General features: G+C 34.7%; 1 protein-coding gene across 1 annotated transcript in view; it reads left to right on the forward strand.

Moving 5' to 3' along the window:
* The window catches only part of ZC3H7A (zinc finger CCCH-type containing 7A), a 58,495-nt gene that overhangs the window by 17,044 nt on the left and 20,690 nt on the right, over window positions 1-20,761 (forward strand). Inside the window, exons 2-12 of the mRNA XM_036738456.1 lie at window positions 2,070-2,171; window positions 5,759-5,798; window positions 6,596-6,793; window positions 8,145-8,303; window positions 8,545-8,625; window positions 8,720-8,755; window positions 9,010-9,043; window positions 9,502-9,785; window positions 14,680-14,878; window positions 16,252-16,316; window positions 16,578-16,764. Of these exons, the coding sequence (XP_036594351.1) occupies window positions 2,104-2,171; window positions 5,759-5,798; window positions 6,596-6,793; window positions 8,145-8,303; window positions 8,545-8,625; window positions 8,720-8,755; window positions 9,010-9,043; window positions 9,502-9,785; window positions 14,680-14,878; window positions 16,252-16,316; window positions 16,578-16,764 (1,351 nt within the window). The 5' untranslated portion in view covers window positions 2,070-2,103. The remainder of the gene's footprint in view (window positions 1-2,069; window positions 2,172-5,758; window positions 5,799-6,595; window positions 6,794-8,144; window positions 8,304-8,544; window positions 8,626-8,719; window positions 8,756-9,009; window positions 9,044-9,501; window positions 9,786-14,679; window positions 14,879-16,251; window positions 16,317-16,577; window positions 16,765-20,761) is intronic.

A 20,761-nucleotide genomic window follows, 5' to 3' on the forward strand; every position in this document is an offset into this window, starting at 1 on the left:
AAAGGATTTATTTAGAAATGGAGGCAATGTAAATAAAAAAGATAGCAATAATAATATTTTAAAAAGGCAAAAATATGATGTAGTCTTTTTAAAAATTAAATTTATTTATTTATTTTTAATTCTCAACATTCACTTTTATAAGATTTTGAATTCTAAATTTTTCCCCTTTCCTCCTCTTCCCTTCCCCTTCCCCAAGATGGCATGCAATCTGATATAGGCTATACATGTACAATCATGTTAAACATATTTCCACATTAGTCATGTTGTGAAAGAAGAATCAGAACAAAAGGGAAAAACTACGAGAAAGAAAAAAAAAGAGAGAACATCGTATGCTTCAATCTGCATTCAGATTCCACAGTTCTTTCTCTGGATGTGGACAGTATTTTCCATCATGAGTCTTTTGGAATTGTCTTAGATAATTGCATTGCAGAGAAAAGCTAAGTCTATCAAAGCTGATCATTGCACAGTGTTGTTGTTACTGTGTTCAGTTTTCTCTTGGTTCTGCTTACTTCACTCAGCATCACTTCAGGTAAGTCTTTCCAGGTTTTTCTGAAGTCATCCTGCTCATCATTTCTTATGGAACAATAGTATTCCATTACATTCATATACTGCAACTTGTTCAGCCATTCCTCAATGGAAGAGCATCCCCTCAGTTTCCAATTCTTTGCCACCACAAAAAGAGCTGCCATAAAGATCTTTGTATATATGTGTATATTGTGTATATGTGGGTCCTTTTCCCTTTTTTATGATCTCTTTGGGATATGGACTGAATAGTGGTATTGCTGGATCAAAGGGTATGCACAGTTTTATAGCCCTTTGGGCTTAATTCCAAATTGCTATGATACATTTTCTTTTGCCATAGCAGTCGATTCTTAATAAATACTTCCACCAAAGTATCTTCCAATAAAAACAAAGTGAAGCATAATCAAGTTGTTTAAACAGCAATTGCATGTGATAACATATAAGACTTTTTATTACCCTTAGAGTTTACTGTTTGTACTTTGGAATCAAGATTGGTCATTATATTTTACTTAAATTGTATTATATTTTAGTGTTTTCATTTACACTATTATACTCACGTACATTATAACAGCTAGGTGAGACTATCTTCCTGAGTTCAGATTTGACATCACACACTAGCTGTGTATCCCTGGGCAAGTCACTTAAATCTATTTGCCTTAGTTTCCTTATCTGTAAATGAGCTGGAGAAGGAAATGGCAAACCACCCCAGTATCTTTGCCAAGAAAACCCCGGATGGGATCACAAAGAGTCAGACACAACTGAACAACATTACAGCCCAAATGTGGCACTCATGTATATTAGAATTCTGATCCTTTCTTGACTAGCAGTTCATATAAACCTTTCCATATTTTTCTAACTTATTTTCATTCATTATTTATTACAGAATAATTATACTTCATTATGTTCATATACTATAATTTTTAGCCATTCCTCAGTCATTGGACATATAAATTGTTTGCAGTTTTTTTGCTATTAAAAATGGTACTGTTAGAAATATTTTGCCGCATTTTGGATTTGTCTGACATTGACCTCCTTGTGGTATAAGCCCAACAATGGGATTACTGGCTCAATTTAGGAACTCTATTTGTCTCATTCCAAATTGTTCTCCAGAATGGTTGAACTGATGCAGAGCTCTGCTGGTGGTAAATTAGTGTTGTTGGTGAAGGAATAAGAAAGCATTTATTAAATACTTATCAGGTGAGAAGCATTGTGCTAAGCACTGGAGATGAAGATTGAAACAAGACATCTCTGCCCTTGAGTAGCTTACATTTTAACAGGAAAGGATAAAACAAAAAGTTTTAGTCAATGGGTACACAATTCTGGTTTTGCTAATTTCATTTTCCATCATTTCATATAGGCCTTTCTGTATTTCCCATTATTTGTTTCTCCCTTTCTCTTAAATTATAAGTTTGAAATTGTCATTTTAACTTATGATCAGAAGATATATTGGTTTTAATACTTTATCTCATAATCTCCTAATTTGACTCTAGATAATTGCATTCATCAAACCCTGATGACCTGTGTGATTATATGTATTTTTATTTCAGAGGGTGACTCTAGAGATTGAATGTACAGGATAACATGTCCAATGTTTCTGAAGACAGAAGAAACAGGCAGCAGGATATTAAAAAAGGACTGCAGTTTATACAGTAAGATGTTATGCCTTAACATTATTTTAAAAGGCAATGTCTCATACATATATGTTACAATTATAGTGCTTCTAATAACATGCATTTGTATTTCTTCATAAGAAGTAAATGTAAAATCTGGGTTTATTCTGTATTCATATTAAAATATTCGGTGACTGACACTCATAATTTTCTTTTCTTTTTCATCTCTCACTATCATAGGACTTAGAGGACCTTAAAGATCAATCATCATTTAACCCTATTATTTTACAGATGAGGAAACTAAAAGTCCAGAGAGCATTAAATGGCTTCCCTAGGGTAGTACACAGGTAGTAAGTAGCAGAAGCAGGATTTGAACTTAGTTCCTCTGGCTCTTAATACATTTTTCTGTACATCATCCTTCCTGACTTCAGTATCTGAATTTATGAACCTCCTAACACTTTGGTCTTATGGTTCCTTGATCTCAATTCTAGTTATATCTTTCTTTTCTCTACTTTAGTAGAGAACCACTAGGAAAGCTTCATTTTAGACTTTATTTATTATCCCTTGGTTTTCCATCCCCTCAAAGATTTTGAATACTGAAATTCACTACTCTTGTCAGAGTCTTCTCATCTACCCTTTCTGTGTTGTGACTGCTACTGAAACTGCTTATCATCTTTATCGTGATCATTGAATATTTAACTTTTCTCTGTTTTCCTAGATCATCACCCCTATTCTGGCTTTACTTGTTTTTTTTTTTACTAAGTTGATTCAGTTGTCAGACTTCAAAAGATAAAAGTTGCTTCAGTTCATGAATCCTTTACTGCTTTACCATATCCTTGCCATGGATTCCCACATTTGGGTAGCCTTCACCATTAGTTTTAGATAGTACTCCTGCTACTGGAGCATTGACACTTCTGTAGAAAGTTACAAGACTATACTATCTAGGCTTATTACAGATTCATGTTTTTCCACTTAAGTGGGACCCTCATTGGGTGTCAGAGCAGTCTTTTTAACTGCTTATTTATCTATTTACTTATTTATTTATTGTCTTTTGGGGGGGCAGGGCAATTGGGGTTAAGTGACTTGCCCAAGGTCACATGGCTAGTACATGTGTCAAGTGTCTGAGGTCAAATTTGAACTCAGGTCCTCCTGACTCCTTACTGTGCTCTACTTACTGTGCCACCCAGCTGCCCCTTAACTCCCCATTTATTACATTCTCCACAACAACTGTTCCAAACCCTTTTCTCTATTCTTAAATCCTTAACTCCAGCCCCAGTAATCTTCTTGCCTCTCTGACCTCTCTTCTCTTTTGCTATGTTACCTTTTCTTTACCACCCCGTAAATGGAAACATTCTCCAAAACTCTGTCCTTGACATTTTGTGCTTCTTCCTTTGGCAAGTTCATCTCTTTCCAAAGTATCAATGATTGTCCCTATGCAGATGACTGTGTATAGCTGCACCTCTTTCCTGATCTCCAGATGTACATTTCAAACTGTTCCATGGCCCTCTCTAAATTGAACACATTTTTTCTCCATTCCTTCTCTCATCCTTACTTCACTATTTCTCCTAATGGCACTACCATTCTCCCAGGTACTCAACTTCAGAACTTTGAAGTTATTTGGATTCCTCCCTCACTGTTATCCTCCATATCTAACCAATTGTGAAACCATGTTAAGCCTTTCATGATATCATTTGCATCCATTCCCTCCTGGTTTCATTCTTGCTGTTAGTACCTTAATTTAGGTGCTCATTACTTTTATAGTCTCTAACTCATTTCCTTGCTCTCATCTCCCTTCTTCAATCCTTCTTAAATTCTACTACCAGAGTAATTTTTAAAATAGCCAACTCTGATCATGTTGTTGTCTGTCTGAAATAATTCAGTGCCTCCTCCAGCACTGTTTCATAGATTTATGGGATCTTAGCATATTAGATGTCTTTAGATCCATCTTTTGTCTAAGATATGAATCTCTTTTACAACATCCCTTATAAATGGGCATCCAGCCTTGGTTCAGTCACTTTCATTGGCGAAAAACTATTATCTCACAAGGGAGAGGGGGAAGAGAATAAGCTTTATGTAGCACCTACTATATGCCAGGCACTGTGCTAAGCGTTTTTTAACAAATATTATCTCATTATTTCAGAAGGTACTCTATTCCATTTTTTAACAGCTCTGGTTGTTGGGAAGTTCTATTGTTGTGCTAAAATTTGCCTTCCTGTAACTTCTGTTCATTGATCCTCCACATCCTCCAGGTTCTGTCCTTCAGAACCAGGTATTTAAATATCTCATTTGTAAATGGTTCACAGAGATCTCATTTGATGCTCACAACAGTTTGGGGAGCTAAGTGCTATTATTATCCCCATTTTACAATTGAGGACACTGAAGCAAACAGAGGTAAAATGTCTTGCTCAGTGTCATGCAGCTAGTAAGTATCTGGGGCTGGATTGACCGATATCTGGAACTCAGTCAGGTCTTCCTGACTCTAGGCCCATTGTGCTATCCCCTGAACCACCTAGTGTTTTCAGTAGTAAATGCCTTTGCAATAAATCCTAAATACTTAGTCTGGAATTAAAGGCTTTCCTTGTTCTGATTCCAACCTGTATTTCCAGACTTGTTTCACATTATGCTCCACATATGCTATTCTCTGGGTAAAATGGACTGTTCAGCCATTGCCTGAATTTGTCTTATTCTTTCCTTCCTCTATATGATTGCTTACCTTGTCTGTCCCCTAATATTCTAACTTAGGTTATATTTTTATTTATGTGTATGAAACCTACCCATCTAGATTGTAAATTATTTGAGGGCAAGAAGTGTATCTCTGTCTTGCCAAAATACCTTGCATGTGGTAGATGTTTAGTATGTGCTTGAGTTGGGTGTTTGTCCATTTATAAATTGTACTTTCAGACATTATTGTTCTTTCCTTTATTTGCTTTCTGTAATCTCATATCAGTTTTAAGTTGAAGTGGAATTTTCTTTCCCTTTTTTAGTGTTTATAATTGGTCTTTTTGCATATTCTAAAACTTTGAATTGAAGAATGTAAATATGCTCTAGTAATTCATGAAAACAGTTTTACTGAATAAACTTTAATGAAATTATTTTTGAAGTTATTTTCTTCATTTATTTTCTTTTTGCTTGCTAGAGCCTAAGTCTTATATTCACATAATGATACTTGTCAAAACATAAGCAATCACACTATTCTGTGAAAGCAACCAGATGAATAGACCAATATTAGTGTAATGAATTATAGACTAGTGGACTCTTACTTGTAATCTTCTAAAGTTAAAGTCTCAGACTTAGAAATTAATTTGAAAGCTGTTGCTGTCAAACATTGGCTCAAATAAAATGAATGTATGATTTTATGCTGTCTTTAAATTTTTTCTTTCATTTTAAAAGCTAGCCTTTTCTTTTAATAGTTGCTTCTTGAGAGACCCCAATTCTACATTCTTAAGTTTTTGGCTATAGGTGTAAAATGTGAATGGTGATTTAAAAAAAGAGTTCAGTCTAATTGTATTTTTATCATAGAAATAAGCTTAGTAATTTTAATGTGAAATTGAAGACTAGCAAAATGAATGCTGGAATAGACTGGTAATGAAACCTATGGGGAAATTAATTTTGTTTCTCTTTCTTAGGTCACCTTTGCCATACCGAGGAACACAGGAACAATATGAGGTAATAGATGCTTTAAAACTTTGAAGTTTCATTGCTTTATCCTTCAGTATTGCTTTATCGGGATAATTTTTTTCATACCAAATACTTTTTTTCATGTATTTCTTCCTTTCTAATGTATAATTTCTTTTTATGAAGTCGTTGAAAACTAATTAAAGGTTACCACATCTAGTATTTCAGTTCTTCCCTAAAGACAAATGTGACAGCATTTTAAAATACCTTTTTAGAAGTAAGGGAAGTATATTTTTTCCTTGTTTTATTTGGATATAAACTGGGAAGTAAGTTGAGGAATATGATAATAGGGCATGAGGCTAATATGATAATAGGAAAAGGCTATGAAGGAAGGGGACTTAATAGTTAGAAAAAAGAAGGTGATAAGCCCAATCCCCATACATATTGCCTTTAAAGTCTTCTTGATCCAAATGTGGATTTTTCTGTTTGTGACTTTTTTGATCCCCTAAATGCCATGCATTTTTTTAGCTGTAGAAGCTGTTCATAAGAATGTATGAGGACATCTAGATTAGTAGACTCTTAGGACTCATTGCTGAAGCAATGATTATTCTTTTCCAATTTATTCATTTTGTAGATTATAGAACAGACCTATAGAAGCTGAGTGATCAAAGTCACTTATAGTCTCCTTGTCCATGCTGCCATCAATAATTCACTCAGACAATCTTGATCTTTTTGGTTGGTAATAACGTTCCTGTAATAATTTTTGTATAAATGACCAATTTAAGTTGTGCTTCCTAAAATATTAATCATTACACAATATCGCCATTTAAATTTTTTTCCTTTTTTAGGTGTTTTTATGGACACTTATAAGAAATCTCTTTAATGAAGGAAATGATATATATCAAGAATGTGACTGGAATGGCTCATTAAGTCAGTATACCGAAGCTTTAAACATAGCTGATTACGCAAGATCTGAAGAAATTGCAATTTCTAATGAAGTATTAGAAAAGCTGCATATAAATCGTATTGCATGCTATTCAAATATGGTAAGTTGTTGAATTTTTCAAGGTGAGAAAAAAAAACCAGTCCTGTGGAAAGCTGATAAAGTATAAAATACTTTCAGAAGTAATACAGGGGCTCTCAAAAGTAATCCTGTTTCTCCCATTTTCCTTATTTCCTTTTTTAAGGGAATCTTGCTAGCTTTTGTAGGTAAAGATACTTTAAAAAAAGTTTTGGCCATAATGTTGAAAGATTTTATATTATAAATGTCACTTAACTATTATTTCACTCTGGAAATGGCCCATATGTAGGGATTCTGAGGATGTATTTATATGGGGAGAAACATTATTAGAACATGCTTCTAGTTCAGCATTGATTGTTTTATTTTGTACGTAATTAAGACTTCATTTAACTTAATGATCTATTTGATCAACTATCCTCCCTAGGAGCTCTTAGCATATCAACAAAGGTACCAGAAAAAACAACTAAGAACAATTAATGTCATAAACAATTAGCCTCAAAATGTCACCATTTTTATATATAGCCTCCTTTTTGTGTGCTTTTTAAAATTAACTAAATCATTGTTTAACTAGTTCTGTTATGCAGCGTATAGAGTATTAGACTAGGAATAAGGAAGACATAAGTTTGAATCTTGTCTTAGAAATGTTCTACGTTTGTGACCCTGGGCAAGTCATTTAACCTGTCTTTATTTTCTTATCAGTAAAATAGGATTAGTAATAGCATCTCCAATAGGGTTGTTTTGGGGATCACATGAGGCAACATATATGTAAAGCATTTTTCAAATCTTAAATATATAAATGCAATTTATTAACTAAACCATGAATTGTATAAAGAAACATGACTATACTTATTTTTTGGTGTTAATGGACATTGATCAGTAGATGAAAGATATTAAGTATAGTGGAAAAAGCACTGGATTACAATCCGAGGACCAGAATTCAAATTCTAACTGCCACATCCTGCCTCTGTGATCCTACTTCAAGTCCCTTAACCTTTCTGGATCTTAGTTTGCTCATCTGTAAGTTGTGAGGAAGTTAGATTAGTTGGCTTTTTAAGTACCTTCTAGCTAGAAATATATGATTCTGTATTTATTACTGTAAATACTTAATGATTTTCTTGGCTTCATAAATAGATCAGCAAGTGGAACCATCATATTTTTTTCTTTGTTTTGATATTCAGTCACTTCAAAGAATAAAAAATAACTTTGAAAGAAAAAGGCATGTGATATGTTCAGATATTTTTAAAATGTAAATACGTAGTTGATTGACTTTTTGGTACTTACTAATTTGGCATTTTATAAATTTAGTATTTTATAAATATTTGGTGAACGTAAGTTCGTTATTAATTTTAAATGCTCTTTTTTATCTTGTCACTTAGGGATTGAATGATAAAGTTCTAGAAGACTGTGATAAAGTTTTAAGTTTAAATCTTAATAACTGTAGAGCCCTGTATCGGAAAGCTAAAGCTTTAAGTGATTTAGGAAGATATAAAGAAGCTTATGACGCAATAGCAAAATGTTCTTTGGCAGTGCCTCAGGTATGGAATTTTTAAAAAATTTATTTGTTTATGTTAGAAAGATTCAGTCCTCATAAAAATGTTTGTCACACTTAGACTACTTAAATAATTTAAATTTTAAGAGTTCATCCAATTTTAGTTTGTTACAAGTATTAAAGCAAGCATATTGCTGGAAAATGGTTTCCAGTTATTTTTCATGTTTCTCATTATTTTGTATCGTTTCCACTCCTTTTCTTTCTCAGTTTACCTATTGTCTTTTCAGGATGAGTGTGTAATAAAACTAACTCAAGAACTAGCCCAGAAATTAGGATTTAAAATAAGGAAAGCATATGTCAGAGCAAAGGTAAGGTAGAGAATTGTACTTTTGATATCTTGGCTTTTATTTTCTAACTTTAAGTTAATTTTATTTTAAATGAAGTATATTAAATATTTTTCAGTTCTCAAATTCAATTCCGGGTGAAGTAGCGGCCAAGGTAAAGTTAAAGTTTATTCCAAAAATTAAATGGTAAAATTTTCCTGTAGTTTGTAATAGCAATTAATATTTTAACCTGTAATATTTTTAGCGTCTTTTTTTCAACACCCTATTCCACAATTTTTTTTGTCAATTGTTTTCCTATGACAATTTCATTAAATAATGCCCACTACCACACCTTGTACACAGAAAACACTTCAAATAATGAATGAATACTCTTTAAAATATTAACATATTGTTTGCTTTATTTTCCAGGGTTCAAAGAGCTCCATAGAAGATATAGAGTTAGGTAAGCTTTGAGCTATTGTACCAAACTAAAAGGAAACATAACTTTTACAAGTCATATGAATTATAAAGTATTATTAAATTAAATTGCCATGTTCATCCTTATATGTAAGTGCCACAAAACTATATATATTTTAAATGTCATAATCAACATTGTGCTACTAGGAGTTAAAGAGAGTAATTGAAATCTGAATTGTATCTTCTTGCTCTGGCATGACCCTCCTTTCAGTAGCGGTACTAGCAAACACTTAGCTTTATGTCCAAAAGGTAGTTTATCCACAAGTGAAATAACCAACCTTTGAATATATAAGAATCATCTTTTTAATTGTGCTTCTCCCCTCCCCCCATTCCATTTATCTTCTGGCACTTGTCTATTAGGATAAATGATATAAAATATTAGAAATATTTACTAATAAACATATAATGAGATGAGATTAAAAAAAAAACTCCACTCTTTTACAGATTTATCAGATCCAAAGCAAGAAGCAGCTCCTGTTATTTCTCTACTTCCTCCTGACTTTGCTCCTGAATTATCAAATGAATTGGCTCCAATTCCTATAACACCTTTAACTCCTGTTTTACCGTTACAAATGGAAAAGAGTCCTCTGCCTTCTGCCATGTTGGCCAACGGGGGAAAGATTTCTTTTACTTTGCCTGAGACATATTTAGATGATGGAGACATTGTCCTTGGTGATGAAATAGATGAACTACTTGATTCTGCACCAGAAGCTGATGAAACTCTTCTGGTAAATTTCAAAGTTCTGCTCACCTGGTTTCTCTAAAGGTGGAATCAGTAAAATTTTTTAGCAATACAAATTAGCAACTATCTGTACATTTTATAGGTTAAGCCTTAGGTTTAATTGCTTCTCTTTAATAATCAATAACACTTGAATAATTTTAGTATCTTTAGACTTTTGAAAAATGAACATTATCTATTATAGTCATGCTTTTGAGCCATGTGACATTTAATGAGGTTTCACTGGTTGAAAGGTAATGATCAAACCAATATGAATACCACTGAAAGCACAACTTTATTGGTAACACCCCATCAACCTCAATCAGAAATGCCCAAGATAGGTTTGTAAATCTTAAACTTTTCATTTTAAAACTTTTACCTTTTTTCCTCCTTTTGTCTTCTGGCATTCCACCCTTTCTAATACAAATTGTCCTTTCATTCATACCACCTGATTCTATGAGGAAATTGGAATACCCTATTACCTTTTCCAGACTCTCCCTCTACTACCATCACTTAGTATTGTTTTCCTCCTCTAAGATTCATACTATTCAAATTTATCGACCAATTCAGATCCTGGCAGCCCTTATCTATTGACCTCACACAGTCTTTTCTCTGCACAATCCCTCTCTCATATTAGGGACTTCAACATATATTATTATGCTCTTTCAAATACCTTGACATTCCAATTCCTTAATATACTCAGTTCTCTTGATGTGCTGCTCTCCATCTTAGCCACACGTAGACAATTTACCTTTGATCTTGCCATCACCCACAAGTATTCCACTTCCATTTTTATAAACGGAAATTCTTTTGTATGATCAAAGTCTTCTGTTATTCCGTCTTCCCTTTGCCTTAACAATGCCTAATCCTGTTTGTCACACTTACTATGATTTCTAGTCCTTCCTCCCCTCAGTTCTTTCCCAGGCCACCACCTTTGCACTGTCCTTCCTTCTCTGTATCAACCTCTTGGTGAATCACTTCAACTCTATAGTATCCTTTACTTTAGACTGACTAGGTTCGCTTTAAATATGTTACATAACCTCATCTGGGCCCTCAGTGCTACAAGGCCATACTTTTAGAGCTCTCTGATCCATTTGCTCTCCTATTCACAAATAGTAGCTGTTCTAAACATTCGTATCTCTTCTCAGTTTCCCCACAGCATTCTCTTTAACTGCCCTCTCAGTTGAGGAACTCACCTCATACTTCACTGAAAAAGCTCCCTGTTCTTCCTCCTCCCTTATATCACTCAGACATCTTCACCCCTGTCTCACCTGAAGAGGTGGCTCTTTTCCTTGCCAGTATTCTAAAACCTCTAGGAAGCTGGATGGCACAGTAGAGAAAATGCTGGTCCTGAAGTCAGGAAGACCTAAGTTCAAAAGTAACCTCAGACACTCATTAGCTGTGTGACTCTTGGCAAGTCATGTGACTTCTGTTGGCCTCAATTTCTTCAACTGTAAAATAGTAATAATAATAATAGCACCTACCTCCTAGGATTATTGTGAGACTCAAATGCAATAATATTTGTAAAGCACTTCACTGGATCTTCATCCAGGTTATGTGCACTAACTGTGGCTATCCCTCGAGGTTCTGTCCTGGTCCCATTCCTCTCCTCCTTCTCTATCTGGGGATCTTGCTAGGGGTCCATGAGCTAGTTTTAAAAATATTTTTATTTCAGTATAATAGGTTTCCTTTGTAATCCTATGAGTTTCATATTTTATGCATTTAAAAATATCATTATGACAAGGGGCCCATAGATTTTACTATACTGCCAAAGGATTCTGTGATACAAAAAAGGCTAAGAATACTTCTTCTGTTCCTTTTCACTTAGTGATCTCATTGACTCCTGTGGGTTCAATGATTATCTCTATGCAGGTGTTTCCCTTAGCTATATATCCAGCCCTATCCTCTCTCTTGAGCTAGTCCTGCATCACCACTTGCCATTTGGACATTCTTTTTGGACATTTGGATGTCCTGTTGGCTTCTCAATCTTAACGTGTCTCAAACAATGCATTATTTTTCTCCCCTGAACTTTGTCCTCTTCACAGCTTGCCTATTAATTCTGAGGGTAAACGAATTCTCATCCTCAATTCCTCACCTGCATGGACCCCCATTACCAATCACTTAAATCTTGTCATTTGTACCTCTACAACATTTCTCATATATGACTCCTTCTCTCCACTGACATAGCCATCACCCTGGTCCAGGTCCTCATCACCCCGTTGTAAGTCTCTCCCTACAGTCTGTCTTCCACTCAACTGCCAGGGTGATCTTCCTAAAATGTAGGTCTGATCATGTCTCTATTACCTTCTCACTCATAACTCTAGTAGAGTTGCCTCTGCTACTCTGCCATTGCTTGGCATTTAAAGCCTTCTTGCTATTCATTGACTGTGACACTTCAATTTCCTGACTCCAAGTCTTTCCACTCATCCTTCATGCCTAGAACGTCCTCCCTCCTCATTTCAACCTCCTGTTTTGTTTTGGTTTTTTTGGCCTCTTTCAAGGCTAAGCTTAACTACCAGTTTCTACAAGAAGCCTTTCTTGGTCTCCACTGCTAGTGCCTTCCCTCTGAGATTATGTTCCATTTACCCTGTACCTATTATGTTTGTACATAGTAATTTATCTATTGTCTCCCCCATTAGACTGTGAGTGCTTTGAAGATAGGGACTGTATTCTTGCCTTCTTTGTGTTTCTGGGGCTTGGCTTTTAGCTTAAGAAATGTTTAATGAAAGACTTGCTCATAACAAACTAGCCATTAAAGCAGCTCTTATCTCCAGAGTTCATAGTCTTATATGTATCCACATCATCTTATCTGTTTATATTTCTTTTTTTTCTAGTAATATTTCAAATGAGCAAGGCGTTCTCAATCTCTCTCATATATTAAGATTAAAATTCACGTGTGTCAGGGAGTCATGCCATGGAGGCACATTGGAAACAAAAGGAAAAACATCAAGTAGTGGGTCTCTTGAGAATGGGAGTTTAAGGACTTTTATATATATATATATATATTTTTTTTTTGTTTTGTTTTGTTTTGTCTTTTTTTTCCTAGGTCCTCATTTACTTTCCAAATATTCTAGAAATAAATTGAGGATGGCAAACTATTTAAAATATATTTCCAAAGTGTAGTTACAGGAATAAAACTAGAATCTCCACATAAAACAGACGCAGAACTAAATCCATCTAATTAGGTATTTTCCTTAAATGCTGCCTCTTTACATAAGGGTCAGATTTTAGTACTGCATGCTATTAGTACTTCTGTGTCCTTGTGGGCCTTCTTCAACTTAACAGAACTATTCCCAGAAGACTTATTTTTCCCGTTCACATGAGCTCTTTGGGGGATATATAAATAACCCTACATAAATGTTTTTGTTGTTATTAGAGACAAAAATGAATTTAACTTTTAGATAAAGTAACATTTGCATTCCTTTAGATAGTCCCATAAATCCTCTTTTATCTTGCCTGTTAGTTTACTGATATTTTAAATCTAGATTTCAAAAGAAACCTCAAACTGGGTCATCTGATCTCTAGTTGTTTTAAGCTTTGTATGTAGCACATATCCTTTGCTAAATGTTATGCTTTTTATGTTCAAAATTATATGCTATAAAGTATATATAAGCATGTAAATATAATAACAACAATTCCCTTTAAATCCTTTTCTGATCTCCTTGGATAAAGTGTTTCAGACAATTCTTGTGGAGAAGGTGGAGATAAATGAATTAGACAATAATACAGGCAGGACTCAAAGAATAGTTGTTAATCGTTCAGTGTCAGTGTGACAGTGGGTCTCCATTGGAATGCCCTAAGGATCTGTGCTTGGCCTTGTTCTGTTTTATATTTTTATTAATTAATTTTTATTAATTACTTGGATAAATGTAATTTGCAGATGACAGAAAGTTGGATGAGATAGCAAACACGTTGAATAATAAGACACAGAATCCAAAAACATCTTGGCATCAGGCAAAATCTAATAAGATAAAATTAAATTAGTGATAAACGTAGAATCTTGCAGTTGGGTACAAAAGAAATAAGTATCACACATACAAGATGGGGAAGGCATAGTTAGGTAGCAGTTAAATATTGGGTTTTAGTGACCTGAAAGCTCTCTGGGTCAGCAGTATTATGTGGCAGCCAAAAAAGTAAATGTAGTTATATGCTGCATTAAGAAACTCGTAGATTTAAAGAATAGGAAGAGAATAGTATCACTGTACTCTATCCTCATCAGGCCTCCCCTGGAGTTTTGAGTTTAGTTTTGAGTTCAATAGTTTAAGAAAAACATTGATTAACTATGTGTATGTATATAGTTTAGTATTAGAGGATTGTTATGTGTCTCTCATTTTTTTTTGCTTCACATTATTTCACATGTACCCCAAAATTTCTTCATATTTCTCATTTGTCATGCTTAATAGAGATGTAGAGCTCTATTATATCCATATACCACAGTCCATTCATTTCCTTTTTGTTGTCTAGGAAATAAACAGGCTGTACATAAACAGCTTCTCTGTTTATATAAAACAGTTTTAGACAGACTTTTCTTTGTAAATAATTATATCCCTGGTATATGTTTCTAATAGAGAGATTAGTAGGACAAATATGTGATCAGTTTGGTAACTCTTGGTCTGTTACCAGGTTGATGCAAGTCAGTGCAGTCTTTTTGTAGAGCAATGTATGGCATCTAGTTCTTTTCTCATAGCCTCATCACCATTGAGTTTTGTCATTTTTATTTGTTTTTGTCAATTTTATTGGTATAAAGTATTATTTCATGATAATTTAAATTTGCATTTCTTTGTTTTTGTGAGGGTGAACGCTTTCATATGTTGCATATCACATTTCAGACAATTAAGTCTTAAATCTTTTTCTTTGTGGATATTTTGTAAAAATACTTTTTTTCTTTTTGTTTTCTCCTTTAGACAGCCACAGTAGTCAGAGGATCCATTCCAACATCTAGTGTAACTCCTAGTATACCCTTTTCTGCACCTTTATTAGGAACGCGTGCAGGCTATGTTCCTGCATCTTCCTTTTCAGAAATGTATCCACAGCCTTTGACTTCATCATTGGAAGATTTTTGTTCTTCTTTAAATACATTTTCAATGAGTGACTCCAAAAGAGGTAAACATTGAGTCACATTTGAAATATTTCAATTTATTTTCAAAATAATGAAATTGTTGTTTGGTACCTTTTTAGAAAAAGTTTTCCTCCTGGTAGTAGATACTAGGAAGACTTCATTATTCAATTTTAAAGTATAGAGACTTAGATTTAAGTTTTAAAGTTACTTTTGCTTGAAATGCTAATCTCCATTGTAGTTATCTGAATTAAGTTATTTGTATAGCTGATATTTTGTTTTTGTCATTTCTGCCTCATTTCCCCAGAACAATTTATTCTGAAAAGTGAATACAGTATAGAAGTGCTTTAATAATTTATGTGTACTAATTTGAATTAATCCAAAAAAATCACTTTAATTTTAAATTTCATTTAAAGAAAAAGGGTGAGGCAAATAAACTCTAGAAAAATCACAATAAAGGAAATAAAGAAAGGTCTATTTCACTTGTTTAGGAGAGAAAAATTTAAAAGCTTTTGTTTTGTGTTAGAAAAATGGTGAACTTGTAGATTTTTTTCTTTCAAGCAAAAGAATTTATAGTGAGTTATATAGGTGTTATATGTACCATAGGCAATTTTATAAGTTGATAGATTAGATTACTTAATTAGATATCACTAGTAGAGAGAAAAACTTATTAATTGAAAGCAATATATTTTAGGCTTCGTTTGTGTTTAGCCAGCAAGGCAACCATGGAATTAGTTGCTATGGTGGCTGCTTTTATTTTCAGGGGCCCATTCTGTCTTTGTCCTGACTGAAATTATATGAATATAGGATTTAGATCATCTCATCCAGTCCCCTCATTTTATAGAAGAAGAAACCAAGTACTTGCCTAGGTTACTTTAAAAAGACTTGAGTTATAATATTTTTATATACGTAAATACATGGCAAAATTAAACTGACCAGTTAACAGGTCCTGGAGAGGGGAGAAAGGAAATAGAGCTTCACCATTAATGAGAGAAAGAAAAGGAAAACAACCACGAGCTTTATGCATTGTTTATTATAAAATACACTTTCACGCTTAATGATTTTTAGAGAGGCACTCTTGTACTTTCCACCTTAGCCATTTTGGGGTTGTAGTTTTTGATGGTATATCAGGTACATCCTGTAGTTTTTGAAAGTATATCAATTACATCTGGAAATTGCTACTCCTTCATAAACTGTCGGCATGATTTTTCCATAATTGGGTTCCAGAGGAAAGGCTATAGTCATTAAACAGGAAGATTTAATTACTTAGAAATCTGTAAGATTCAGTATGCCTTGGAACTGAGATACAAGAAGGCGAATATGAAAACAGATATCTGCACTGAATTACTAAATCACTGTGTTCTTATTGCATGATAGGAATAAAAAGCCCATTTAAACTTTTTTATTGTTTTATTTTTAGATCTGCCCACATCAACTTCTAGAGAGGGAGCGCTGCTTAACAACAATAATTCTTCCATTTTACTTGTAAGTACCTTTTATAAATGTGTTTATTGTAGAAGAATAGAAGGAGCTTAGGTAGTTGAATAAGTTATTTAACACCCTGGAGTTCGTTTATGGTGTGGACAACAATGTTAAAATCATGCACTTTGGGGCTGAGGAGTAGTTAGCATGAGGCATTAACAAGTGCACTATTTATAGAGAATTTAGTTTATTTTAGTGCTTTTAGTAATATTGAAATAATAAGTAGAAGATAATATATCCTTAAATCCCTTATTGCTTTCACAGATGAATGCACCAGCTAGTTTGTTTGCTTCAGAGAGTTTCCTAGGAATTTCAAGTCAACCTAGAAATGACTTTGGAAATGTCTTTAGTAGTGGGTCTCCTAAAGTATCTTCATCTGTAGCTGGAAGAAATCCACTTGAAGGATCTCATGAATTGCGGCAAGCATGTCAGCTCTGTTTTATAAAATCGGGTAAGAATCAGACTATGGAAGAGATTGTATTTCCTTAGATAAATTAAAACTTGATATTGAAAACTGAGTTGATTTGATTAATATGTAGTAAAAAAGTACTGAAACTGCTCTCTCTGAAGTTACCAATGACTCCTTAATTACCAAATTTAATGTCTTGTTCTCAATACTCATTCTCCTTTCCTCTCTGCAGCCTTTGACACCATCGATCACCCTATTTTCCTTGATGCTTTTGTCTCTATATTTTTTGGACACCACTTCTCTTCCTTACCTATCAGATTGCTTCTTTGCAGTTTCCTTTGCTTGATTCTTATCCAAGTTAGGATCTCTAGCACTAAGTGTCCCACCTTGTTCTGTCATGGATCCTCTTTTTCCTCTATACTATTTCACTTGATAATTTCATCAACTCCCATGAATTTAATTACCATCTCTATGGTGATAATTCTTAAATCTACCTTTCCTGCCCCAATCTCTCTACTGATCTCTGTGCTAGAATCTCCAACTGCCTTTCAGACATCTCAAGCTGGATGTTCATTACACATCTTAAACTCAACATATCCAAAACAGAGCTTATCTTTCCCTCTAAATCCTCTTTCCCTCCTAACTTCTCTATTACTGTTGATGGCAACGCCATCCTTCAAATCCCTTAGGCTGGCAACCTAGGTGTCACCACTGACTCCTCACTATCTGTCTCCATTTCCAATCTTTTGCCAAGGTTTGTTGATTTTACCTTTGCCACAGCTTGTTGATTTTACCTTTGCCACATCTCTCAACTTTGTGACCCCTCCACCCGGCCCCTCCCCCCCAATACTACTATCACTCTGCTGCATACTCTAATCATCTCATGTCTGGAGTACTGCAATAGCCTACTGGTGGGTCTGCCTGTCTCAAGTCTTTCTCTCCATTCTAGTCCATCCTTCATTCAGCCACTAAAGTGATTTTCTTAAAACACAGGTCCAACCATGTCACACTCCCCCTATTTAGTAAACTCCAGTGGCTCCTCTTGCCAAATACAAAATCCTCTCTTTGGCATTTAAAACTCTTCTTAACATAGGCCCCACCTAGCTTTTCAGTCTTTTTACACCATACGCACAAACTCTTCGATTCAGTGACACTGCCCTCCTCACTGTTCCGTGAACAAGACATTCCATCTCTTGGCTCTGAGCATTTTCTCTGACTATCCCCCATGCCTAGAATGCTCTCCCTCCTCAAATGTGCCTCTCAGCTTTCCTGGCTTCTTTCAAGTTCCAACTAAAATCCCACCTTCTACAGGAAGCCTTTCCCAAGCCTTTCTTAATTCTAATGCTTTTCCTCTTTTAATTATTTTCCTGCTTTCCCAGAATATAGCTTGTTTGTACATATCTGTTTGCTTGTTTCCCCAGATGTTAAGCTTCTTAAGGGCAGGAACTGTCTTTTGCCTCTTTTGTATCCCAACCTCTTAGCTAACAAATGTTTATCAACTGACTGTAGTATAATTGAGAATAACCAGTAATCTTCACATACCATATGCTTTTGTGTTCTTTCCAGTCAGTTCTAGGCAATCATTAGGATTTTTGACTGAAACAACAGTTAATTACTTTCATCCTTTAGGTATCCTTTACATTGGTTTTTTTTTTAACAATTTACTCCAGGTTTGAGATGCTAGTCATTAAAGATACTGTTTTTATTTGATAAAACATATATAATGTGTATTTTAAAGAATTTAGTTTATTTAGACATTATCAAAATATCTCCTATTTTGATATCCTTTTTATTCTAGATCTATCCGTGATACAACACTTATTAAGTGCATCATGTCAGGCGTGATAGAGGTCTTAGGGAGGAAAGGACAAAAGTGACCCAAGAACAAAAGTTTTTGCTCTTGAAGAGCTTACATTCTCCCAGGAGAAGTGTGTACATATATAAGTAATTTAATAATATTTACAAATACAAATCAGGTGATTTGGAGAGATTATTAGCCATTCTGGGGCCTGTGATCAGGAAAGGCTTCATATAGAAGGAAACACTGAAGCTGAAACTTGAAGGAAGGTGGGGATCCTAAGAGTTGGAAGTGAGGAAGGGGTGCATTCCAGGTATGGGGGAAAGGCTATACAAAGACATAGAAATGGGGGATGTATTGGTGTTTGGAGCAAAAAGTCCATCTGGCTAGACCACAAAGTTCAGGAGGGGTAGTAATGGCTACATCAGGGCTAGAAAGGTATGTTAAGGCAAGGTTGTGAAGGTCTTTAAATACCAAACAGAGGACTTTATACTTGACACTAAAGACAATAGGGAGTCACTGGGATTGGTTTAGTAACAGAGTTACATGGTTAGACCAGAACTTTAAGAAATTCACTTTGGTAGCTCTGTGGAGGATGAATTGGAGTGGGAGAGACTTCTTAGGAAGCTATTGCAATAGTTTAGGTGGGAAGTGATGAAGTTCTGAACTTGGGTGATGTCTGTGTGTGTAGAGAAAAGGAGATGAATGCAAGAGATCTTGAGTAGGTAGAAACAAAAATATTTGGAAGCTGATTCTATATATAAGGTGAGGAATTGAAGATAATGGCAAGATTGTGAGTTTGCATGACCAGAAAGATGGTAGAAGATGGCAACAATGAAATTTAGAAGATGGGGACAGTTTGGGGAAAAGATTTGAGGTGTTTTGGTCATGTTAGTTTTAGCTGCTTACCAGGACATCCAATAGGTAGTTGGAGATGTGCAGCTGAAGCTCAGGAGAGAGACTTAGGCTGCAGAGGTGTGTGTGTGTGTGTGTGTGTGTATGTATGAATCTTGGAATCATCTACATAGAGGTAATTAATTTCATAGTAGCTGATGAGAACACCAAGTGCACAGTATAGAAAGAAAAGAAAAGAGGGCTCAGGACAGACACATGGAAGTGTATACCAAATATGTACAAAATAAAGAGTAATTGTGGCAGGCATTAGCAGCTGGTGGTGTGTGATCAGGACAGGTTTCATGTAGAAGGAAGCACCTGTAGAAGGGACTTGAAGAAAGCTAGGAATCCTAAGAGTTGGAGGTGAGGAAGGAGTACATTCCAGCTTTGGTGAGAAGCCTACTGTACAAAAGGGTATGCTCACAGTGGAGTGTAAAATGGATGATGATCCAGTAAAGGGGATTTTATAGGAATAGTTAGGTGAAAGGAGAACCAAGAGAAGCACTGTTTTGAAGATTCAGAAAAGAGCGTATCCAGGAGGAGAAGGTGGTCAAAAAGACTGAATGCTGCAGATAGGTTGACACAGACCAAGATTGAAAAAAGGGTGTTAGGTTTGGCATGTATAAGAAGAGAATGATGTCACTGGTTATTTTAAAATAAAAAATAACCTGAAAAGTAGAATAGGAACTAAAGGACAATCCTAGATATAAAACTGGTTACTCATCATAACCACATTATATATTGCTTTGAACTTTTTTTCCTACTTTTTTTCTGTAATAAAGTGGTATAGTTACTGTCTTTCCTGGATTGGAAGTTTTTATCACCAAGAAAAATATGGGTAGATGATAGATATTTCATTTTATTTGTCCCTTATTGTATTATATCAGGTGTATCAATTACTTGTTAATTTTTCATTTCATAGGGTCATATATTTAGAGCTAGAAGGGACCTGAAAGGCCATCTACATCTAGTCCAACCTCCTTCATTTTACAGATGAGGAAACTGAGGCCCAGAAGAGGTTAAGTGACTTGCTAAGTTCATATAGTAAGTGGTAGTGCAGGATTTATGGCTAGATCACGAAGTGACAATCAGCAAATTTACCTTGTTTGAAGACATGAATTTGAAGGGATATAAGCATAATTAAAAAAAATATATGTATATATACACGCACACACTTCATTTAATAATATTCCATAACCCAGTCTACTTGAAAGAATTATTTGACTACAATTGTGTATCAGACCTGGTCTTACAGACATTGTATAAAATAAGACCTATATGGCCATGATCAAATTTAAGACCTGTGTGCTCATTTTCAAATTTAACTCTCCTATTTTTCTCCCTCCT

Source organism: Trichosurus vulpecula, chromosome 9 (assembly GCF_011100635.1).
Source record: "Trichosurus vulpecula isolate mTriVul1 chromosome 9, mTriVul1.pri, whole genome shotgun sequence".
Classification (NCBI taxonomy): Eukaryota; Metazoa; Chordata; class Mammalia; order Diprotodontia; family Phalangeridae; genus Trichosurus; species Trichosurus vulpecula.